This window comes from Calliphora vicina, chromosome 4 (genome assembly GCF_958450345.1).
Source record: "Calliphora vicina chromosome 4, idCalVici1.1, whole genome shotgun sequence".
Classification (NCBI taxonomy): Eukaryota; Metazoa; Arthropoda; class Insecta; order Diptera; family Calliphoridae; genus Calliphora; species Calliphora vicina.
In genome coordinates, this window is record NC_088783.1 from 104,780,549 (window position 1) to 104,803,740 (window position 23,192).

General features: G+C 36.1%; 1 protein-coding gene across 1 annotated transcript in view; it reads left to right on the forward strand.

Moving 5' to 3' along the window:
- The window catches only part of FucT6 (alpha-(1,6)-fucosyltransferase), a 34,345-nt gene that overhangs the window by 10,211 nt on the left and 942 nt on the right, over nucleotides 1-23,192 (forward strand). The window contains exons 2-3 of the mRNA XM_065508222.1: nucleotides 3,143-3,756; nucleotides 22,081-22,968. Coding sequence (XP_065364294.1) covers nucleotides 3,524-3,756; nucleotides 22,081-22,968 — 1,121 coding nt within the window. The 5' untranslated portion in view covers nucleotides 3,143-3,523. The remainder of the gene's footprint in view (nucleotides 1-3,142; nucleotides 3,757-22,080; nucleotides 22,969-23,192) is intronic.

Consider the following 23,192-nt stretch of genomic DNA (forward strand, 5'->3'; position numbering starts at 1 on the left):
TTCAGCGTGGTTTAGCATTTTGTGAGCAACGTGGTGGCTTTGGAGAGATTATATGCTCAATGTGATGTTGTATTGAAAAACATGCCGTTATTATGGTGATGGATTATATTCAACCTAAGTTTGGATAACCGAAAAAGCTAGACCTTAAAAATTCCGTACAGATGACAGTGCCACGCCCTTTTATAGTAGGAGGTTATAGTGATATTGCGGCAGTAAATTACTGGAAACTAATTAAGTTTTATAATTTCTTATAGATAGCTATTATGGGCACCAAAGACTTTAGTAAATATTTCAAGTCGATAGCCTACTGCCACTCCTACTTTTAGAGACAAGGAAAGAGAACAAAATAGCGATCACTATCAACCATTTCTCGATAATGGCGGCAGTCTGTTAAAGATAACATTTATTTAACAATTAACAAACTACATTTAGTTTTTATAAATTTGTTAGCCGAAAACCCAGTTTTTCATGGCAATTTCGGTTTTTAGTGACAAGAAAAGAGAAAAGAATAATGGCGGTAGTCTGTTAAAAATAACTATTTTTTTACAATTAACAAACTACAATTAGTTTTTATTGTTATGAAAAATAGATTTTCGGTTAACCGGTTTTTAAAATTGGCCACTAAGAGATTGGAGTTAAACCCACGTATTCCACATATAGTGAAAGTAGTTTCCAATCCGGTCGATTCATCTCACCTGATATTCCACGATGTGCTTCTATTGCGTAGCACCCAAATAATTATTTTTGTTCAAATGCTCAGGCATCTCGTTAAGAGTTCATGTTAAATTCTATATTCATGAGCGAGAACATCGATTCCCCGAATGCAATGGGGTTCGATCGTCCGACTGGAGATAAACGGGTGTTGTGAAGACTATATATAATCACAGCCAGTTACAACTTCCTGCTTGCAAAATTCATGCTGTGATCTTGATACCACAAGATCGTGTCATCTCTTTAAAAGTTAACGCCCCATTTTCTACTGGGAATACTATTTTGCGAAGCATTTCAGGGCGTCGAAATGCTCGACACGATCGATTCACCATCCAATCTGAACAATAAGCATCCAGAATCATACAATGGCGGCTGGTATTTCCATTCCATTGCGAAATAGATAAAATGTAGACGATAATCGTACCTTTCTTATCTACCAAATCCAGTGGCTTTAGGTCCAGGATTATAATTAGCGCAAATGTAAAGCACATGCTGTGAACTGTGAAGAGCATTGGTAGGATATTATGTCGACGAAGTCAAGAGCTGCATGTGTCGAAATCCTATCTGCGAAAACTCTGCTGTTTTGCTACGTGTCAAAAAAAGTCAATTCCATCGTCTTCTGTAAATTACTCTTAAACGATATAATTTTTAAATAAAGAAGTTCGAATTTACAACTGGCCGTAGTTTAAATATGGATGTAAAATCATATCTTTACGTCCATATTTAAACTACGTTGCCGATCTTGAGGACAATAATCCTCAAAGGCAATTGCATGACAAATTTAAAGAATTGTCTTTCCCTTTGTAATTTCCACAATATAATTTTCCGACCCTATAAAGTATATACATACATATATTCTGGATCCTTATAGATAGCGGAGTCGATTAAGCCATGTCCGTATGTCTGTCTGTCCGTCAGTTTGTTGAAATCAATTTTCTGAAGACCCCAGCTATCTCCGGGATCCAAATCTTTAATAATTCTGTCAGACATGCTTTCGAGAAGTTTCCTATTTAAAATCAGCAAAATCGGTTCACAAATGGCTGAGATATGAGGAAAAACCAGGAAAACCTCGATTTTTTACCTATATCTGGATTACTGAGTCATTAATATAGACAATATGGATATCTAATGATAGATATTTCAAAGAAGTTTGCAACGGACCATAGTAAGTTGGGCCTACAATGGGTCAAAATCAGAAAAAAATATTTTTTAACCCGAATTTTTTTTCACAAAAAAAAAAAAATTTAAAAAACAAAAATTTGTTTTTAAAATTTAAAAAAAAAAAAAATTTTAAATATTTTTCCAAGAAATAAAAAATACAACTTTGGAAAAAAAAATAAATTTTGTTTACCTAAAATTTTTAAAGTTTGGATTTTGAAGTATAATTTGGTGAAGGGTATATAAGATTCGGCACAGCCGAATCTTATATTGTTTTTTCCAAAATTTTTCGATTTGTTTTTAATTTTTTAAATTTAATATAATAATTATTTAACCGTGAGGTCTCTTTTATAAAAATATTTAATTTTTATTTAAATATTTCGCTATATCAATGTGTAGCCTCTCCAGGAAAAAATTTTGTTTTTTTTTATGAAAAAAAAAATCGGGTTAAAAAATATTTTTTCCGATTTTGACCCATTGTAGGTCCAACTTACTATGGTCTTATATACGTCGTTGCAAAGGTCTTTGAAATATCTATCATTAGATAACCATATTGTTTATATAAATGACTTAGTAATCCAGATATAGGTCAAAAATCGAGGTTGTCCTGGTTTTTTTCCTTATATCTTAGCCATTTGTAGACCGATTTTCTCGATTTTAAATAGCAACCTAGCCGGAAGAATTCCGGAGAAAGAGTTTATGAAATTTTATTATTTTAAATTTGCATTTTAATTGCAATTTCATCTAAACAAAATTGAAACATTCGAGAGCTTGAGTGCAACATTTTAAACACAATTATCCCGTAACAAGGCAACTTTATTGTGAGTGAATAATAAAACACACTTTATGTTGGCATCATTGAAGCATGATTTAATTCCCAGAGAGAGTAAAACCAGATTGAGAGAGCAAATAGAGGGAGAGACATGTAATTAAACAAGAGAAGATTAAATAAAACTTAAATACAGAGGCGTTTAGTTAAATTGTTATCAGCTGAATATAATTTTAGCTTTTGTTGCTAAAGCTATTCCTAGGTTTTTTTTACAAATAGTTTTTATTTTGTATATTGTTACTTTCGTGTATCAATATGTAGATTTAGTGTTTTTTGTTCTTGTACAACTAAAGTGCTAAACAAAATTGTTTAGATTTCAAAACAATTAAGCGTTTAAATATTTAAACATTATGATTTATAAAGTAAAGTCAAGCGTGAACAATTTAAAAATAAATTTAAAACTAAAACACATTGTTATTGATAATATAATTTTTGCCATTGCAGGTGAATTGAAAAATAGATATTATTAAAAAAATAAATGCAAACAAAAGAATAAAAATGCTGTGACAAATTTATAATAAAAACAACTTTTTATACTACATGAAGAAACGGAGGTCATTAAGGAAAAAGAAACATAAAAGAAAATAAATTCTTCATAATAAAAAAAGAAAAAATAGCACTTAAATTAAACTTGAATTAAATTTTGCTTTAAATGTCAATGTAAAAGAAAACTAACAACAAAAAAAATCACTATAACTAAACGCCACATTTAACCCTCTCATCTCAATCAGCCAGTGAAGTGTCCCACCACAACCAGCAACTAATCACAGTAAATCGTATCGAAAGCCACCGCCACCGACGCCGTTTTATGAAAAATCTTTACAAATGTCATTATTACGTCAGTTCTTTGGTACATCATCAAATTCCTGGGTACGTGCCCTTATCATATTCTGCTTAGCATGGGCATTTCTAGTGTATGTCTTTGTCACCAAACTGAATACACAGAATACAGTGGAACCTGATGCCTCAGCCAAACGTATCAATCAAGCGCTGCAGCTGTTGGAGGCATCGAAACAACGTAATCAAGAATTGCAACAAATGATTGATACATTATTGAAGTGAGTATAAAAATAGAACATATAAGTATTTTAAATAAGCAAACTATAATAAGACTTTTGTTTAAATAAATTTACAATGGAAAATACTTGTACAATATTCTATTAAATTAAAAAAAAATGGTGGCAAGTTAGGTTATGTTTCAAAACAAAGAGAGGTTATGTTGGATTTACTAACTTGACACTTAGGGTGAGTTTTTGACTGGAAGATTGGAGATTAAATGAAGTTTAATTTAAGAATGTTGTTTTTGGGTTGTAAAAAATATTTGTGTAGGAAAACATAATCATTCAAGAGGTAAAGAAGAGTTAAGATAACTGAAAATATATTATTTAAATAGATTTTTTGTTTTAATTTGATTTTTCGGAATTTTTGCAATTTATTTTCTCAACCCACAAAGCCAGCTACTATTTTATTCTTCTTATTCATAAACTATTCACTGTTTTGATAAAAAAAATGTGCCATATCCTGACGTTTTGTATGGCAATACTACAAAGTTTAAACTAGAACCCAAAAACATCATAGTGGTTTAACGTTAAATTAGATTTATTTTTAGATTAATCTGATTATTAATTGAAATTTGATCTTTAAGTGAAACACCCACCCTTAATGAAGAATTGTATATTATATTATAGAGTGAGCCAGAATAAACTTATACTTGTCTTAAGTTAAATAAAACTTAAACCGTTCAATATAAAAATTCTCAAAAATACATAAATTTATTAAAATTTTGTATAAATTCATTAAACATTAAAGTATTGGCATATTACTCGGTATTTATAAATATTTCCGAAAATCCTTCCATTAAAAATTGTATAATTGCTTCCGTCACCTTTTTGGACGAGGTGATCCACTTACGCTTAAAATCGGACATGTCCTGTGATACCGTTCCTTTGTTCTTTAGTTCTTTTTTTTACATGAGTCCAATACCTTTTCATAGGCGGAAGTTCTGGGCAGTTGGTGATAGCCTGCTCTCTTGGGACTATAATTTAGTACATTTGTGGTACTGAAATGGACCAGGTCACGGTGCACTTGCATGTCTGTGTGTAGTTCTATGACAAACTGTTGTACGAATGAACGGTTCCATCTTCAACATATCTACCCCTGATAGATAGATCAACTCGTGTAGAAACGGTATGCCCAATGTAGAGGTCGTTATTCCCAATAGAGCAGGGTCAAGGCAGATGAAGTATTTCACCTACTCCTCTTCTTTCTTATAATGATAACTTCCCTTAATCATTAAAAAGTAGATTTAATCTCCTCTCCTGCGAACCCATCAAATAGTACCTTCTCAACATAACTACCACAACATGTAGCAGATCGCATGCAGTCACAGCAGATCATCTGATTTGAGCAGACCCATTACAGCATGTAAGCGGAACACCAACTATCCTGTAGTACCAAGTCAGTGCATAGCCCGCTTTATGACCAGGATCCAGCAGATTATGTAGGGTGCATTCACCGACTTCCGAAGACGGGCAATGTAAAATTAACCACCCACTCCGATTGCAGTCTTAGGTCCATGTGAGGCTCTCGAAGAATTCATCTCCTATCGAAGGTGATCCGTCCGTGATCTATACAGAAAATCAACTCTCAAGAAAATGTTTTCGTGTACAATAGTCAATAGAAATACTGAGCCTAACCGCCATGAGGTCGACCGGCCTCCAGTCATAACAAACAATGCAATCGCACGCGTCTGACCTATAGTTATCAATGAAAAAGATGATGATCTATTTGATAATCCGTCAGTAGATGGATTTACCGAGTACCATCTAACAAACCGCTGCACCATTCATTAGTTTGGGTTTAACATCACATCGAATAGCCATTTTGTTTCCCAGGTTCTCCCTATGGCCCTTCTTCTTGTATGGCCATAGCTGTCTTTGCATGGGTGTTTAGGTGCCAAGACAGTTTCGACCCCAGAATAATTTCCATATACTTTGCAATGTTCGAGAGCCTGAGTTTCATCCCATTAAAGTCACGGGGCTGACTCCATAATATAGTTGGAGTCTCCTCTGTGTCATGTCAAGAAGTTTCTTCGTGTATACGAGCTAAACATACAGAGTTATATGCAGGAGTATGCGGCAGCATTGAATGACATTCATATACAGCCCAATTCCCCGGGAGTTTTTTCCCTTTTATTTTACATTGAATTTGAATAGGAAAAATGAAAAATGAGAAAAGGGAAAAAAAACTCGCCATTAATTCTGAGGTATTGTACTTGGAAATCGCCCATAGTACACACAGAGAAGAGACTACAGAAGTTCTGGAAAAACTGGACTTATGACGTAGCAACAGGCTTAATGCATACTGTTTCCACATATACCAAGCCTTCCCCAATTTATGGCCATCTTTTTAACACTCCTCATATATTCAACTGCCCAGCCGATCCTGCTTCATTTTGTACGATGGATTCATGGACTAACCCAGTAAAAGTAGCACAATTCCTTTAGCCTTGATCTAAATGCTGAACTCCCAGATCCAGGCATCCAAGTAAGAGGGGACGAAATAAAATGTTTAAGAATTCATAACAATTCCGAACAACTCCAGCCTTATATCAATGACTGTGACAGGTGCAACTAACCTGTAGGGTTAATAAAGTTGTGGCTCATTACGGTTAATTATGAATTTGGTAAACTAAAAGTTTTTTATTTTTTAAGTCGCTAGATAGTGACAGATGACTATATCCTCTTCTTTGTTCAAGCTTTTATAAAACTCTATTTTCAGAAATGTGATTTTAGGAGCGTGTGATGTACACATTATCTGGGGATCTACTTATAGTAAAGATAAGTATATCTTGTGATGCTAAATATAATGCCCGGATGTCCGTATAGTCATTAATTTTCCTTGAATTAAACTGCAGAGATTTACATGTCTAAGGAACTATTTTAAATTTAAGTGGGCCGAGAAGATACCAACTCTACCTTGTGATTTTAAGTCATCGGTAATAGTTTAGATGGCATTCTCCACAAAACCTATGCTATTGACCCATAACCGGCATCTTTGTCAGAAGACTTGGATTGATATTATCCTGGGTGGCCAACTTGCAGCGTTAGAAATTCAATGTAGAAATGTAGTAGCCAGTTAGAGAGAGAACTCCTATTACCACAATAGCATGAAATAGCAACCAGTTTCTATAGAATAGCATGAAATAGCAACTGATTTCTATATAATAGTATGAAATAGCAACCGGTATCTATTGAATAGCATGAAATAGCAACTGATTTCTATAAGATAGCATGAAATAGCAACCGGTTTCTATTGAATATCATGAAATAGCAACCGGTTTCTATAGAATAACATGAAATAGCAACCGGTTTCTATAGAATAGCATGAAATAGCAACCGGTTTCTATAGAATAGCATGAAATAGCACCCGGTTTCTATAGAATAGCATGAAATAGCAACCGGTTTCTACACAATAGCATGAAATAGCAACCGGTTTCTAAAGAATAGCATGAAATAGCAACCGGTTTCTAAAGAATAGCATGAAATAGCAACCGGTTTCTATTGAATAGCATGAAATAGCAACCGATTTCTATAGAAAAGCATGAAATAGTAACCGATTTCTATAGAATAGCATGAAATAGCAACCGATTTCTATAGAATAGCATGAAATAGCAACCGATTTCTATAGAATAGCATGAAATAGCAACCGATTTCTAAAGAATAGCATGAAATAGCAACCGATTTCTATAGAAAAGCATGAAATAGCAACCGTCGTTCTAGATTCTCCAATTTAGCACATTTGAACGCTTTTCTAGGTGAATTTTGATTATAGAACCCACAACCAAATATATTCATTTATACTTCATTAAATTTTGGACAAGGCAACAACAGCAGAATACTTAACAAAAACTAAACAACTGTAGAATGACGGAAAAAAAATCACAAAAACAATGACTATTCAAAATCATTTCAAGTGGAAGTAGAAATGCAATGTAGAAATGTAGTAGCCAGTTAGAGAGAGAACTCCTATTACCATAATCGCCATTATTATCATGATAAGTTCCTGTTTGCCTCCATAGTACTCGAGCAAATAGCAGATCTATATAATAAAATTAGTTTTATAACAGAGTTTTTTTTATAACAAGTGCCTCAGAACCATATGCAGAATATTCTGGCCTAACAACATCAGCAATACGGATCTCTGGAACGTCACCAACGAGGAACCCATACTAACACAAATAAAACGTAGGAAATGGAGGTGGATCGGCCATACTATCAGAAAGAATCCTGACAGTATAACAAGTATGGCGCTAGAGGGGAACCCTCAAGGTTCAAGAAGCCGTGGATACGCACGATACTCCAAGATCTAGGACAGTGCAATCTTACATGGGAAGATGCGAAAACAACTGCAACAAATCGTGTAATGAAGTAATGGAGAAAAAAAAATAACAGAGTTTTTAAGTTGCAAAGCAGTTTTGATAATACAGTGCCTTGCGGTGTATCTTGTTTTGCAATCCTGGAAATCATTGAGTTACCTAGACTGGATGCTTATAGCCAGTGGTACGCAAAAAAAGGCATTTAATTTGTGTGCTCATTTGGGTAAAAAATAAAATATCCAGAACAACATCAAGAAACTGAATGAATTGTGTGTATTTTTACGCTCTATTACGCTCTTTTGTTCACATTCGGGTTGTTTGACGAAAATCATCGTAACCTCAACAATATGAACGCCTACCATGGCTTATAGCCTAAATGAATGAATTCCCTATAGATCAGGGATCTTTCTATATAGCACCTCAATGAGTATAGCCCAGTTTCAGTTGATCCACCCTTGGTATAGGCATATTGAGCCTTGGGTGGAAGCTTTGGTATAAGTGAGGATCTAATGTAGACATCAGGAAATGGTGAGAACTAGCTTGTCCTTTTTGATAACACATGAGATCCTAATTGGACCAGGTCTATCGTATTCGGTGCTGTGTAATCGGTATAGCGGTAATATGGAGAAGAGCACTTTCTGGAGTTCCCGTTGGGATCCGTAAAGCCGAGAAAATACGTGTCCGTCAAAACTTCCTGATTATGGTCCAATGAAGAGACAACTGTTCTGTCATTGTCATTCCATGCATAAGAAATGATATATAGTTCGCTTTGGAAAAATTAGGTGGATTTATCTGATGTGAAGGTTAGGAGGACAAATTCGTAAGGTGAACTGTTTTGGAAGAGTTTGAATATAATTTGGAAATCTCATTAATTCGTTGAACTCAGTACCAAGCTAGTTTCCCAAGACGTAATTTATGCATTCATATACCATTTATCTTTGTTAATTTGTGCTTATGGTATTTGTGGATTAGGCTTTTTGGGTGGACATTATTCTTCTGAAGTAGTCATGTTTTTAAATCCCACCTCCCTCTTAGTTGACAACAATAGCCACAGGTATAATCTAATGTTGTCATGTATTTGAAAAATGCTTTTAAAATTATACCGCAAACTATTTGAACTGTATCAAAGTATAAAAGAGTTCAGAGGCGATAATTATTTATTATTACCATATTTTAGTTAGAAATACAATACATATTAGTATGACTTACTAATATGTATTGTTAGTAAGTCATACTAACAATACATATTAGTATTGTTAGTATGACTTACTAACATATTAGCTTTAATATACAATTTCCTCTAAAAATGTCCAATTAAATGTTATCTTAAAAACATAACAACATTAACTTTCATATCACTTGTTATTTATAACTTTTTTTTTCCAAAATTTTGAAATTTTACCCTTTTATGTCATTTCGATTGTTTTTTGCTTTTATTGTTAATTATGATAATGTTTAATGTTTAAAATAAACATTGTAATTGCGTGTTCTAACGTACTTTTTAAAATCATGATTCATAATAAAAATGAATATAACAAAAAACACTGACAACTGTATATTTATTTTTATGAAAATTGTAACTGTAAATGTTAATTAACCCCTGCCAATCAGGCAGTCAGCCTGCCTGCCCAACAACGGTGGTACACTTGGGGAAAATGTCTATACAATAATTATACATACGAGCATGGGAAACATGGGTAATTGTTAGAAAATTGGGACACTTGTGTTGTGGCCAGCAGAGACGTAATTGAGTTTAATTAAGTGGAAGGAAAAAATGTTGTAATTTGGATAAGTAGAATTTCCCGTAAACAATTGGGAGGCCTTTGATGCTCCTACAAAGTAATTATAAAGAGATTATTCAAGTTAAACTTTATAATTAACACGAGACTTGCTTAATAGTTTGTTAGAAGATGTAATAAGCAATTAATCCAATCAATGTTTAGCATGAGGAGTAGCTTCATTATTTATTGTCATCTAATCAGAATAATTAACCACATGCTTGGTTATCGGTATAGATCCAAATTTCCATCAATTGATTCAATTCACAGCCCTCTCGATTGCCAAAATGTTAGCCTGTAAAGGAATCATTTGTCTGGAAGTCTGAAATATACACATATCTCTGTCCATGCTAAATAAAAGATACTTACCATATTGTGTCCTCAAAGGTTTTTCAATTAACTACCAATTATTTGAAATTCCAGAAAGTGCTTGGATTTCAAATCATTCTCGATTTAATTCAAACATGAATGATGGCGTGGAATCCCAGCTCTCCTTGTTTCAATTATATCTTCGAAGGACGTTGGGAGGCTGAAAAATTTAAATTGCCTTTCGATACTCCCTGATGATTTGTTTCGATGAATTTAACGTTACAGTTTTCCTAGTAGTTTATTTCCAAATTACAAATTTCTGCTCTTCTTGTTTCAAAGACATCGACAGAAGAGCTTGTGAATAAACTCTGCTCTTTGTGTCCTTAAATGTTTTTCAATTAACTACCAATCATTTGAAATTCCAGAAAGTGCTTGGATTTCAAATCAATCTCGATTTAATTCAAACCTGAATGTTTGTTGCGGAATCCCAGCTATCTTCGAAGAACGTTGGGAGTCTGAAAAATTAACTCTTGTTTCAAAGACTTCGACAGAAGAGCTTGTGAAGAAACTCTCCTCTTTATGTTCTTAAAGGCTTTTAATTAACTAAAAATCATTTGAAATTCCAGAAAGTGCTTGGATTTCAAATCTTTCTCGAATAAACGTTACAGTTTTCCTAGTTGTTTATTTTCAAATTACAAATATCTGCTCTCCTTGTTTCAAAGACTTCGACAGGAGCTTGAGAACAAATTCTCCTCTTTATGTTCTTAAATAATTTGAAATTCCAGAAAGTGCTTGGATTTCAAATCATTCTCGATTTAATTCAAACATGGATGTTGGAGCATAATCCCTGCTGTCCTTGTTTCAATGATATATTCGAATTTCAGCTGTCCCTGTTTCAAAGACGTCAGCAAAAGAGCTTGGAATCTTCAAAGATGAACAAAGTTTCTTTAAAAATTGAGATGAATTCTGTTATGGTCATTTTCAATATCAGATGTTCTTGTATATGAACTTTAGTTCCAATGCCGAGCTCTTGAGTAGAAAATGTCTTGTTTCAAGCAATTTAGCTTCTTACTACAAGAGAAGAGCTTTAATATTGTTTTTTTTTTAGTAAAGTTTTAATCTGAATGCCATATTATATGCTCTCGAGGTATCTTGCTTCTAGGAAGTTGAGGATTCAGTTGAAATATTTTTATTTCCAGTTTTATGAGTTCTCATTTTTAATATCAGAAATGTGTGAATCTTCTTTAAACTCAATTCAATACCTAACTACTAACTTTCTTCTTCTTCTGTTCTCTTAATTCCCTGTGAAGCATAGGGCCTCTGCAAAATTTCTCCAAGATATTCGCTCATTCCCATGTACTTTTACTTCATTCCAGCTTCTTCCGCTGTTTTCTATGTCTTTAAGCAAGCTTCTTTTCTTTGGCCGACCTCTCCTTATATTGATTGCCTTGTGGATTCCAATCTAGGGCTTGGCGTCTTATTTCATCTGGATCATTCCTAAGAGTGTGCCCGATCCATTTCCACTTTCTTCTTTTAATAATAATTTCGATAGACTCAATGTTACATTTTTTATATAGTTCGTCGTTGGTTATGATGTTTGGCCACCAGATTTTCAAAATGTAACGCAAGCAGCGGTTTGTAAAACCTTGTAGTTTACAGTTCAGTGCCATTGTTGTCAGCCACGTTTCGCAGCTATAAAGCAAAACTGATAGAACGTTCGTCTTGAATATGTTTATTTTAGTATTGACTAAAATAATGGTTGATTTTCATAGATTCCGCAATTGGAAGAACGCACTGTTTGCCTAACCAATCCTATGCTCAATGTCTGATCTTGCACTATCTGTTGATGAAACCATGCTTCTCAGGTAGCAGAATTTGTCAACAAACTCAACCTGCTCCTGAACGATGACAAAAGGGTTGTTGTTTGAGGATCTTATTTTCATCGCCTTTGTTTTCCCTGTGTTTATTTTAAGACCAATATTTGCTGAGTGGACAACCAAATCATCAAGTTTCGATTGCATGTCTGAATGTTTAGTGGACAGAAAACAGATGTCGTCACCGTAGTCTAAATCCTCGAGATGGCTGGTTGAGTTCCATTGAATACCGCGTCGATTAGTTGCAACCGTAATTTCAAGGACATTGTCTATAACAATCAGAAAGAGTAGTGGAGACAGCAGGCATCCCTGTCTTACTCCCGATTTCGGAAGAAATGGTTCTGAGAGCCGGTTGCTGTGCAAGACTCTGCAATGAAAGTTTTCACATTGAGCTCTTATTATGTTAATTAGCTTATGTGGAATACCAGAGTTCATTAAGAGATCCCATATTTTGCAACGGAATATGCTGTCAAATGCGGTAGTATAATCTACAAAACTGAGATATAGATTACTTTGCCATTCTTCTACTTGTTCAGCGATAATTCTTAGTGTGTTGATGTGGTCAACACATGACTTGGTCGACCGGAAGCCAGCTTGTTCTTTACGCAATTTAGATTCTATTGCATTATTTATCCTATTTAGGAGGATTCTTGTAAGTATTTTAGATGGTATAGAAAGAAGTTAGATTCCACGATAATTCTTAAATTGCGAAAGGTACACTTTTTCGGTATATTTATAAGGATTGAAGCTAATTTTCTGGTAATTTTACTTCGTACCAAATTTTTTCGAAGAGTGGATGAAATATCGTAGCCATTTTACCTGGGCAGCATCTTAAAATTTCAGGTGGAATCCGGTCAAAACCTGGCGATTTGTTGTTTTTTGGTGTTTTTAATAGCGGTCTCAATTTCATCCGGAGATGGAGGGCTGGTGTTAAGGTGAACTAATGTTGAAGCGGACAAGTCATTGGATGGTCCATGGTAAGTTGCGCTATTGTCTAGGGTTTCCATAAAGTTCATCCTCCATCGTATTAATTGTTCATCTACGTTTGTTAGTAGAGTTCCATCCTTGGATTTGATGGGGCGGTCAGGTGGTTTATGTCTACCAGTTATGTCATCAACAGTTTTAGTGTCGTTTTTGCTCGCGGCATCGATTGGACCGCAAGTTCATCGGTAAATATCCTTTTGTCTCACCTACAAGCTCTTCTTACTTTCTTATTCATTATTGAATATGCACTGTCTATTTCAATGCGTTTACTAAGAGACTTTTCATTGTTCTTTGATGATTTCAAAGATCGTCTTTCCTCGATTAAGGACCAAGTTTGGGAGCTCATCCACTCTTTTCTTCCCTTGGGGTCTTGTCCCAGTATTTGCTCACATGTTCGTAACTTTAGTTTTTAATATTCCTTCGAATTCATGGATTGTTTCTGAGTCTACTTCGACTTTAAGAAGAATACAATTTAACAATAGTTTACTTCGATTTTCGTGGCAGTTCTTCCGGCTGTCTCCCAGTACATTGTCACCCCATTGTGCTCACCGAGTTTGTTCAGAGATGTAACCCAGTCCATGACGATTCCGGAACATACATCTTGGAAATATAAGGCTCCAAGTGCTGCCTGGCTATCCGAAAGTACAAATATCCTAATGCTCCCTGAATATACTTTTCAAACACTAAATAGCGCAGATGAGTATGGCGTAAATAGGCTTAGCGAAAGATTTGTTGTGGTCAGAAGGGCTCACACTTCCTTCTTTGACTTATCGGGCTTGGTAATTGTTCCAGAACATGAAAGTTGGAAATTTTACATTTTATGTTACTTAATATCCTCAGTGCCAAACGTCTACTGCCTTGGTCTGTCATTTACCTTTTGGTTAAGTCATTGATTGTGTCGTGTTGACTATTGGTGAGACTAATGTGGACTTTACCGCATTTTTGATTGTTAGGCCAACCCCATCTCACTCCGCCCTGAAGACCAATGGACGACTCATCCAGCTGAAGTGGCTTTGATATCAATGATGCTGGACACTAACCAAAATTATAATTGTATATTCTGTTACAACAACTGTCTTTGCAGTAGAATACAAACCTGCCTGGTTAGAACATCCAGCCTGCAAATTATGGTTTTGTGAAACATTTTTCCAACTCCACAATATAGTCCTTAGCTGACCTATGTTCAGATGGCTTAGTGTATCATCTTCGAGGTTCATGCACTTGCTCCATATAAACCTTTTTTTCTCCATTACCCCACTTGGGGACATTTGGCTTCTACAAAGCATCTGCATCTTATACGAATTGTTGCAGTTGTTTTTCGCGTATTTCCCATGTAGATTGCACTGTCCTAGTTATTGGAGTATCGTGTGTCTCCATGTACGATGTTGCCATTAGATCCATTGTTCCAGCTAAGTAGATGATTGGTCTGCTGTAGCGGGTCGTCGGATACATGTATGATGTTGCCATAAGGATCCAATCTATTGTTCGGTTGTTCAAGTTAAGTAGATGATTGGTCTGCTGTAGCTGGTCTAGGATAATGGGGCTGCCATCTGTCGTTGCCTAGAAACAAAGCCCTCTGTGTATTTGTGTGTAGTGGTGGGGAACCTTGCGGGCAGTCTGACCCTTTCCATGATGTTATCCCCTTTTCCAAGTGGAGTAGTGGTCAGGGGGCTTCTTGGATGGATTGTTTAGAGTGAGGTTAATTTAAAAAAATCGAAAACCATGATTTAAATTTGTTCGTCCTCTGCCAGGAATCGAACCTGGGGTGCTTGGTTTTGTAGGCAAGCACTTTAAAGTTGTTAATGCAACCCCGCATAATGTCGGTCTATCTTTACATGTATTATTTGTTGTTAATGGATGCAGAATATTGCCTTTCCAGCTATTCCACAATCATTGCATATCCCACATAAATGCGGAGATTTACTGGCCAATTTGCTTGTTATAGACCTTATTGATCAGTGAAGCTTGATATCATCTCTCCATACCTAACAGTACCTGTCTGTCTATCATGGACCTCATTGCCATTGACAGCTTGAAGCTCGCTTTGGTTTTACTGAACTCTCCATCACTTCCAAATTCAATTCAGTTCATATCGTGCAAGTTCGCTAATGTTCTGTTAGGCTACTATTCTTATTTAACACTAGAAAACCTTAAGCACCATCACACTGCCATGATAATCGTCCTCACTCATCTAGTATTATCAGTTGTGTCCATACCTAACAGTACCTGCCATGTCTACCTTGGACCTCTCTTTCTGCCATTGACACCTTGAAGCCCGCTATGCTTCCCAACTATTGATAGGTACCGTTTAATATTGACTGATCGGTTGGTTTTACTGATCTCTCCTTTACTTCCAAATTCAATTCAGTTCATATCGTTCAAGTTCGCTAAAGTTCTGTTAGGCTACTATTTGGATTTAACACTACAAAACCTTAAGCACCATCACACTGCCTGATTATCGTCCTCACTCTTCTAGTATTATCAGTTCTGTCCATACCTAACAGTACCTGCCATGTCTAGCTTGGACCTCATTGACACCTTGAAGCCCGCTTTGCTTCTCCACAATTGATAGGTATTTTCTAAGATCCACACACCTAGTACCGTTTAATATTGACTGATCGGTGGTTTTTACTGATCTCTCCATCACTTCCAAATTCAATTCAGTGCATATCATACAAGTTCGCTAATGTTTTGTTGGGCTACTATTTGGATTTAACACTACAAAACCTTATGCACCATCACACTGCCATGATAATCATCCTCACTCCTCTAGTATTATAGTTTCGGGACTGTCTTTAGATTTACTAGAACACACCGAAGTTAATGTAACAAGCAATTATAGAGTTTCTGGATTCACATCACATGGGTACGGTTTTTTTTGTGGATCGCTACGTTTGAGAATCTTTATACTGAACTCCTTTAATGTAACAGGCCTTCACAATTATATAGCTAGTAAATTTATTGATTTAAAATAAACTCCTACAAAAAATATTGAACTACTCACAATAAACTCCTCCCAAAGCACAGTTATCTTGATTATAATTTCATAGAAATGCCTTTACATATGTTGGTACTTACTACTACTTGATTCCATATTTACAATATAAATCCACTTTTGTAAACTTTGGCACAGCTTTCCACAACCAATTACACATGAACTCTCAGTAGTATTTAAATATTAATGGAATTATGAATACTCTGTCCAGCTCAGTTTAAAATGGCATGAACTATACCGTCCTCTATTTATGCAAGCAGTCATTCATTCATGTATTTATTCATTCATTCAGTTATGGTGTTGCTTGTTCCATGTGGTTTCCTAAATACTTGTAAAGTCTTACCAAACATACTCATCCACTATTCAATCACTCACTCGTATGTTAGAACAACGTTGCATGCTACGCACAATTTAAAATTTATGCACCACATTGGATCGGAGGCATCAACAAAAGATGAGTAGCAAGTGTATGAAGGCATAATAACATAAGAGAAGCGTTAAAAAGTTGGAGATTTGCCCAGATTTTGTGTATAGTTTTGCGCTTTCCTCATTGTCGTGTTCTTTTTGTGGTGGCATTTTCATCATGTGTGCGGGTACTATACACTCTTTCTCGCTATGCGATGACTATATGCCTCGTTAGTTAAATGGCGTTCAACCTGGTGTCATTTCCGGCGCTTATTTATTATGTTTGTTGTGTTTTATTTATTGTAAGTTTGCTGTTGTTGCTTTTGTTCTGCGTTGAATACTATTAAAACGACATTGTTAAAAACTATTCCATCCAGGGCTTACAAAATTGTATGCAAAAGTGGGTAGAGTGCGGTAAAGAATGAAATATGTAAAATAGTGTTTTTTTTTGTGTCGAAAAGAAGCACTCGCATTTACATGCCCTTTGTAATGAATTTCCTCGTTGTTGTAGAAGTTATGAATGAATATTTAAATGTATTACAGCATAAATTGTACGGGCTGCAAGAGTTCACTACTTATGTATTGTTGGCAGTGCGTTAGAATTTCCAGAGTTATTCTTTCAATTAGTTTTAAATTTCTTTGAAGAAGAATGTTTCATTTGTATTTGAAACATGTAAAATGATGATCTTTAAAGGATCAATGTTTGGAAAGATCAAGTCAATTGGCTCTTTGATGTGTGATCAGTATTTTCCTGTTCTTTTATTGCTTTTAAATAAAGGTCATTAATACAGTAAGTGTGGAGATTAGTAGGATATGAATTTATAGTTCAGTAGATTAATTTTTAGTAAAACCTTTAAGATCTTTTTGTTACACCATTTTTCCCAAATCAATTACGACCATACCAACCTAAAGAATTTAGAGAATCCTGCGAATCCTTGCACTAATGATTACTCCGTCCCGTGCTCTGTTTGTAATGATGCGTCTATGGACACGTTTGTCATATATACAGATGGCTCCAAGTCTGCGGTTGGGATGGGTGGTGTCTTTTATATTCCCCATCTTCAGAAGATGGTGTGTTTCAGGCTACACGATCAATGTATTGTAATTCAAGCTGAGATTTCAGCGATTAAAAGGGCGGTATACTGGATGAAGTACTATAGGCTATTTTGGTGTGAATATCCGAATCTGTACCGACAGTAAGCCTGCTATCAAATCCCTATCTGGCGTCTACTCGACATCCAGATTGGTACATGAATGCCGGGTATCTCTTAATGAGGTGACGAGACATACTAACCTGGAGTTATTCTGGATGCCTGATCACTCTGGTGTACCTGGCAATTCTATTGCGGATGAGCTGGCCAAAAGAGGCTCACGTCTACAAATTGATGAGATGGATCACTTGGTCGGTTTACCGCTATCCTGCTGTAAGTCAATCATACAGCGTAAATTATTTGAGTCTGCTCAGATTATATGGCCCGTTTTTGACCATCATAGGTCAATGTATCTCACGGGGCTACCTCGGGATAGGCTACGAGCTCTGATATCAGAGTGCTTGATAGGTGCGCATGCCAGGAGACTGAATACTCCATATAATGACTTCTGTACGAGTTGCCATGATGAAGACGAGGATGAGACGATTGAACATCTCCTCTGTCTTTGCCCTGCCCTAGCAGGGGCTCGGACTGCAACAATAGGTAGTCCATTTTTGCACGGCCTAGCGGATCTATCTACTCTGGATGTCAGGAGGATAGATTCGTTCATTCGTGTGTCAGGTTGGTTCGGCATTGAACCCCAGTTCTGACATGTGAAGGACCTCTTGAGGTCCTGAGCATGATCCTTTAGGGTAACACAAAGCTGCCTTTATAACCTAACCTAAAGAATCCAAATAATATGAATGATCCACATATCAGTTATTAAGCAATAGTTTTAATGGTGAGTACAATAGGAAGAAATGCTTCGATCTTAAAAGTGTTAATTCGTAACTATAAGAATTTGCAGAACAAGCAATTTACTCTCAAATTCCATGAAACTAAAGTAAAGTATCCTCGAACCTCTACATCTCTGCATTAATAACATAACTGCAAAGATCCCACGATGTTAGATAGAAGTTTTGAATTTGAAACATTTATCAGTTTGAAGACCAAATATCAAATCACATTCAAGCTGATCGTTGCTTGTCTCTGATGAGATCAGCCCAATAATAATAGGCTGGTTAACGAGTTCAAATGGATAAGATTTATAAAGAAAACAATAGGAAAACAATTCCATTTCCATGTGAACTATAAACTCCTGGTATTGGCAGACCAAACGCAACTCTAGTGATCCAACGAAAATCATTAAAGTTGTTCGAATACTCGTCGCTGGCTCCCATCTCCCAGATGAATTCAGACATACCAACCTTATAATCTTAGGTTCATTAATCTATGTATAGATTGGTACATTCCTCATTGTGTTTGTGGCATGCTCATCTCGCTATCTGATCGTTGGATGATCATCCATCTTATTCATATAGGTACTGGAGAAAGTGAGACGACAAGGACAGTAGTATACATTTGAGGGTTGGGCCAGGACTAATAGGGACAGGACGGAATGGGAACAGTGGGTATAAAAGACTGATTTTTTTGGACTGTGGACAGACTTAATCTATGTTTTAATGAGAGTAGATGTTGCGGATCGCCTTTGTTTTTTATTATCTTAATGTTATGTTGTTTTGTGAATTAATTTAAGTTTTTTTGTAATATGTACATAAATGTGAATATAATGAATTGAAAAGAATGTGTTTAATTGAATTGCAAAGTAGTAAACAGTAGTGATAAAACTACATTCATGAAGCATGAGGCGGTTGAAGAACGATAAACGAATAAAATGATTAGATTATTTGAATGACTTGAATTTATCTTCATGAATTGTTAGTCCCGGTCCACACTGTGAAACATTTGCTGCAAAACATTTGAGTTTGTTGATGAAAGGGGAAAGAGGAATGAAAAAGGGAACTTTGTTTCATGTACATGAAGTTTTTGTTGAGTATGTCATCCACATTTATTCGTTCGTATTCGTACTGTACAGAAATGTCAAAAACTGAAAAGCAAAAACTTCACTGTGTGGACACGAATGCAGTTTCAAAAGAGAATTTAAAAATGTTTTGCAGCAAATGTTTCACAGTGTGGACCGGGACTTAGACTTTGTCAACAGTTCATGGAGTGTTCCTTGCAAATGAAATATAATTTGGGTTTGATTAACTTTATGTTTTTCATACAAAATTCAGTAACAACTTGCGACAAACGTGAATTCAGTCCAGCGAAAGATTTCGATATAAAGGAATCCAATTTCAAAAGACTTTCACTGAATAACTTTCAAAATTCAGTAGCAACTTGCTGTTTTGTTTCCACCAAACGTGAACTTAGTCCAGCGAAAGGTTTCGATAAAGAGGAATAGTCTTTGGTTCGAGATCTAGGGACATGCAATAGATCTCTGTAATTCATTATTACTATATAATAAGATCACAATTAAGTCCTTCCACTTCTACCGATGCCTACGAATCAATGGGGGATGGGAAATTTCCCCTAAAAACCGAAAAGTTTTAATATAAAAAAAGGAAAAAAAAAAAATTAAAGTAAATTTTACTTTATTTTGCCTCCCTTAAATGGGTGACCTGGATCCGTGCCTGTTCTAATATCAATATCAATTACAAAAGCGTATCAAATCAGAAGAATAACATTTATCCACTGAAATCCACTATAAACCATATCAAGCCCCATAATTTCCTCAATGAAACATAAAATATCCTCCAGTATACAACTCGTAATATCCTTCATGGAGTCGTTTACCTAGATATATAAGTGTAGGGAATGCAATCTTGGCAGATAAAATCCAATAGCTCTTCCACATCCTTTGGAAGAGCTATTGGTGCTCCTAGCCCTTATCAATCAGTGGTGTAGTCACACCTTCAATGATTCTCAGACTACATCTGACCATAATTAATAGCAGTTAAGCTTGTGGTACAGAGTCCTTCACACTTTACAGTCCGACCAGCTTTCCCTGAATTGGTTAGTATTGCATATAAAATTGCGACCCTTGTCTCGCAGTGTCTTGGTAACCAACATAGCCTAACGGTATAAAGTTCCATTAGATCATTTTGTACTTTTGTCTAGTAGCTTTTTTGGTCCCACTGTGATCATGTTCAGGTCCTCAAAAGGTCCTTCACATGTCGGAAAGGAGTTCGATGCCCACCAAATCCGACGCACGATAAACGCATCCATCTTCCTAATATCTACTCTCGATAGATCCGCTAAACCGTAAATAAAAGCACTATCCATTGTCATTGTCCGGGTTCCCGATAGATCAGGGCATAGACAGAGGAGGTGTTCAACCGTTTCCTTCTCGTCTTCGTCATGACAGTTTCTACAGAAGTCATTGTAGGGAGTGTTCAATCTCCTAGCATGCAAAACAATTAAGTGTCCTGCAAACACGACAATCAAAATTTGTAGCGGAGTCCGTGATAGCCCTGTAAGGAACGTTGACCTAATGTCCAATCTCGATAGATCCGCTATAAAGAACCGTGCATAAAAGGATTACCCATTGTTGTAGTCCGGGTCCCCGATAGAGCAGTTCAAATATAGAGTAGGTGTTCAAAAGTATCCACCTCGTCTTCGTCAAAATTCAACTTAGGGAATGTTCAATATCCTAGAAAGCGCACAAATTAATCAGAGCCCTGTATGAACGGCTATCAAAACTCGTAGCCGTGCCCGTGATAGCCTTGTAAGGGACGTGGACCTATGATGGTCGCAAACGGGCCATGTTAGCCTCGATACGGAACAATTTGTTCAACTAGGCCATTTGAGTTGTATTAGTAATTTACAACAAGATAGCGGTATACCGACCAAATGATCGATATCGTCGACTATCGATATCGTCGACTTGCGTGAGCCTGCTTTGGCCAGTTCATCCGCGATACTATTGCCGAGTACACCAGATTGACTCGGCACCCAGAATAACTACCAGTCTGGTTGACGAATAGACACCAGACAGGGATTTAATAGCATGTTTACTGTCAGTACAAATTCGGATATTCTCAAAGTCATTAATCTAATTAAATTCGACAGACTTTCTTTGCAGAGGAGTAGACTATAGGTACTAAAAATTCTACAAGGCAGCATTAGGTATATGTAAAGTTCCATCCATTTGAGAAAATGTATGACTTACCGGCCTAGAAACGCTGCATAATGTTCATTCTAGAATGTCAGTGGTGGGATTATCCCAATTCTTCGTATAAATATTCAAAGTTTTATTCCTAAACAGCATAATCAAGTCCCATTTTTGTGGGATTATGCCAATTTTTCGTAAATATATTCCTAAACAGCATAATCAAGTCTTATTTTGGATGGCTCTAGACCAATGCAAAAGTAATCAACGACCGAGATTCTAGCAAAACGTATTTAGATGTGAGAGTAAGAAAAGGAACGGTGGTTCTTCTCTAGACGATATTTTTACAGAACTGGAAATATTCCTTGCTTTCTGTATCTCAATAGTATTGAACTAGTTTTCTGTTTCGGAGGGTAGATTCAATTCTCCTGGAAACATATTTATTTCAACAATTGTTCTTAATATTTCTTAATTTTTAAATTAACTAATTTTTTCTGCTCTCTTTTTTTCACTTCCAGCGATCAAGTAGACAAACAGTCAGCCCTCAAACTCATACAAAAACTCGAATACAATATACAAAATCCCATTGGCGGGGAAAACAAAGTTGAATCTCCTCTACCCTACGGTAGTGCCACAAACGAACCCACACTCGAGTATGAGCTAATGCGTAGACGCATACGGGATAATATTGGCGAGATATGGAACTATTTCAGCACAGAATTGGGCAAAATACGCAAACAAGTGACGCGAGAACCGGCCACGGATATAGGAGACGAAATCAATAGTGTGCTTATGATGGGAGCAGAACACAAACGTTCGCTGCTAAGCGATATGGAACGTTTAAGGCAACTAGATGGCTATGAGGCGTGGCGCCACAAAGAGGCTAAAGATTTAAGTGATTTGGTACAAAGGCGCATACATCATTTGCAAAATCCAAACGATTGTGCGAAGGCCCGCAAGTTGGTGTGTAAACTTAATAAGGGCTGTGGCTATGGCTGTCAATTACATCATGCTGTCTATTGCTTTATAGTGGCCTATGCCACAGAGCGTACTTTGATTTTGAAATCAAGAGGCTGGCGTTATCACAAGGGTGGCTGGGAAGAGGTTTTCCAGCCAGTGTCCGATTCTTGTTTTGAGTTGGATGGCGCTCATGCGAACAACTGGCCGGGCAGACCGGAGACTCAAGTGTTAGTTTTACCTATAATAGATTCTTTAATGCCAAGACCACCTTATTTGCCTTTGGCCATACCGGAAGATTTGGCTCCACGATTGAAACGTTTACATGGTGATCCCATTGTATGGTGGGTGGGACAATTCCTAAAGTATTTATTGAGGCCGCAACAGGGCACTAAGGAGTTCTTAGAGTCAGGCATGTCGAAATTGGGCTGGAAGAGACCAATAGTGGGGTGAGTAGATAAGGATTTTATTTGAGAAAGGAAAAGCTAAGAGAAAAGTATTGAGAAACTGATAGTCTAATTTTATAAAACGAAACGACAAACGTTAACAAAATTTTATATGAAAAATATTCAAGTTTCAAACCCTTTTCCCGTGTATTCTTCATACAAATTGCTTACGCTTTCAAACGTTTCGTTTTATAAAATGAGAAACTGAATCTTTTTAAATAATTGAA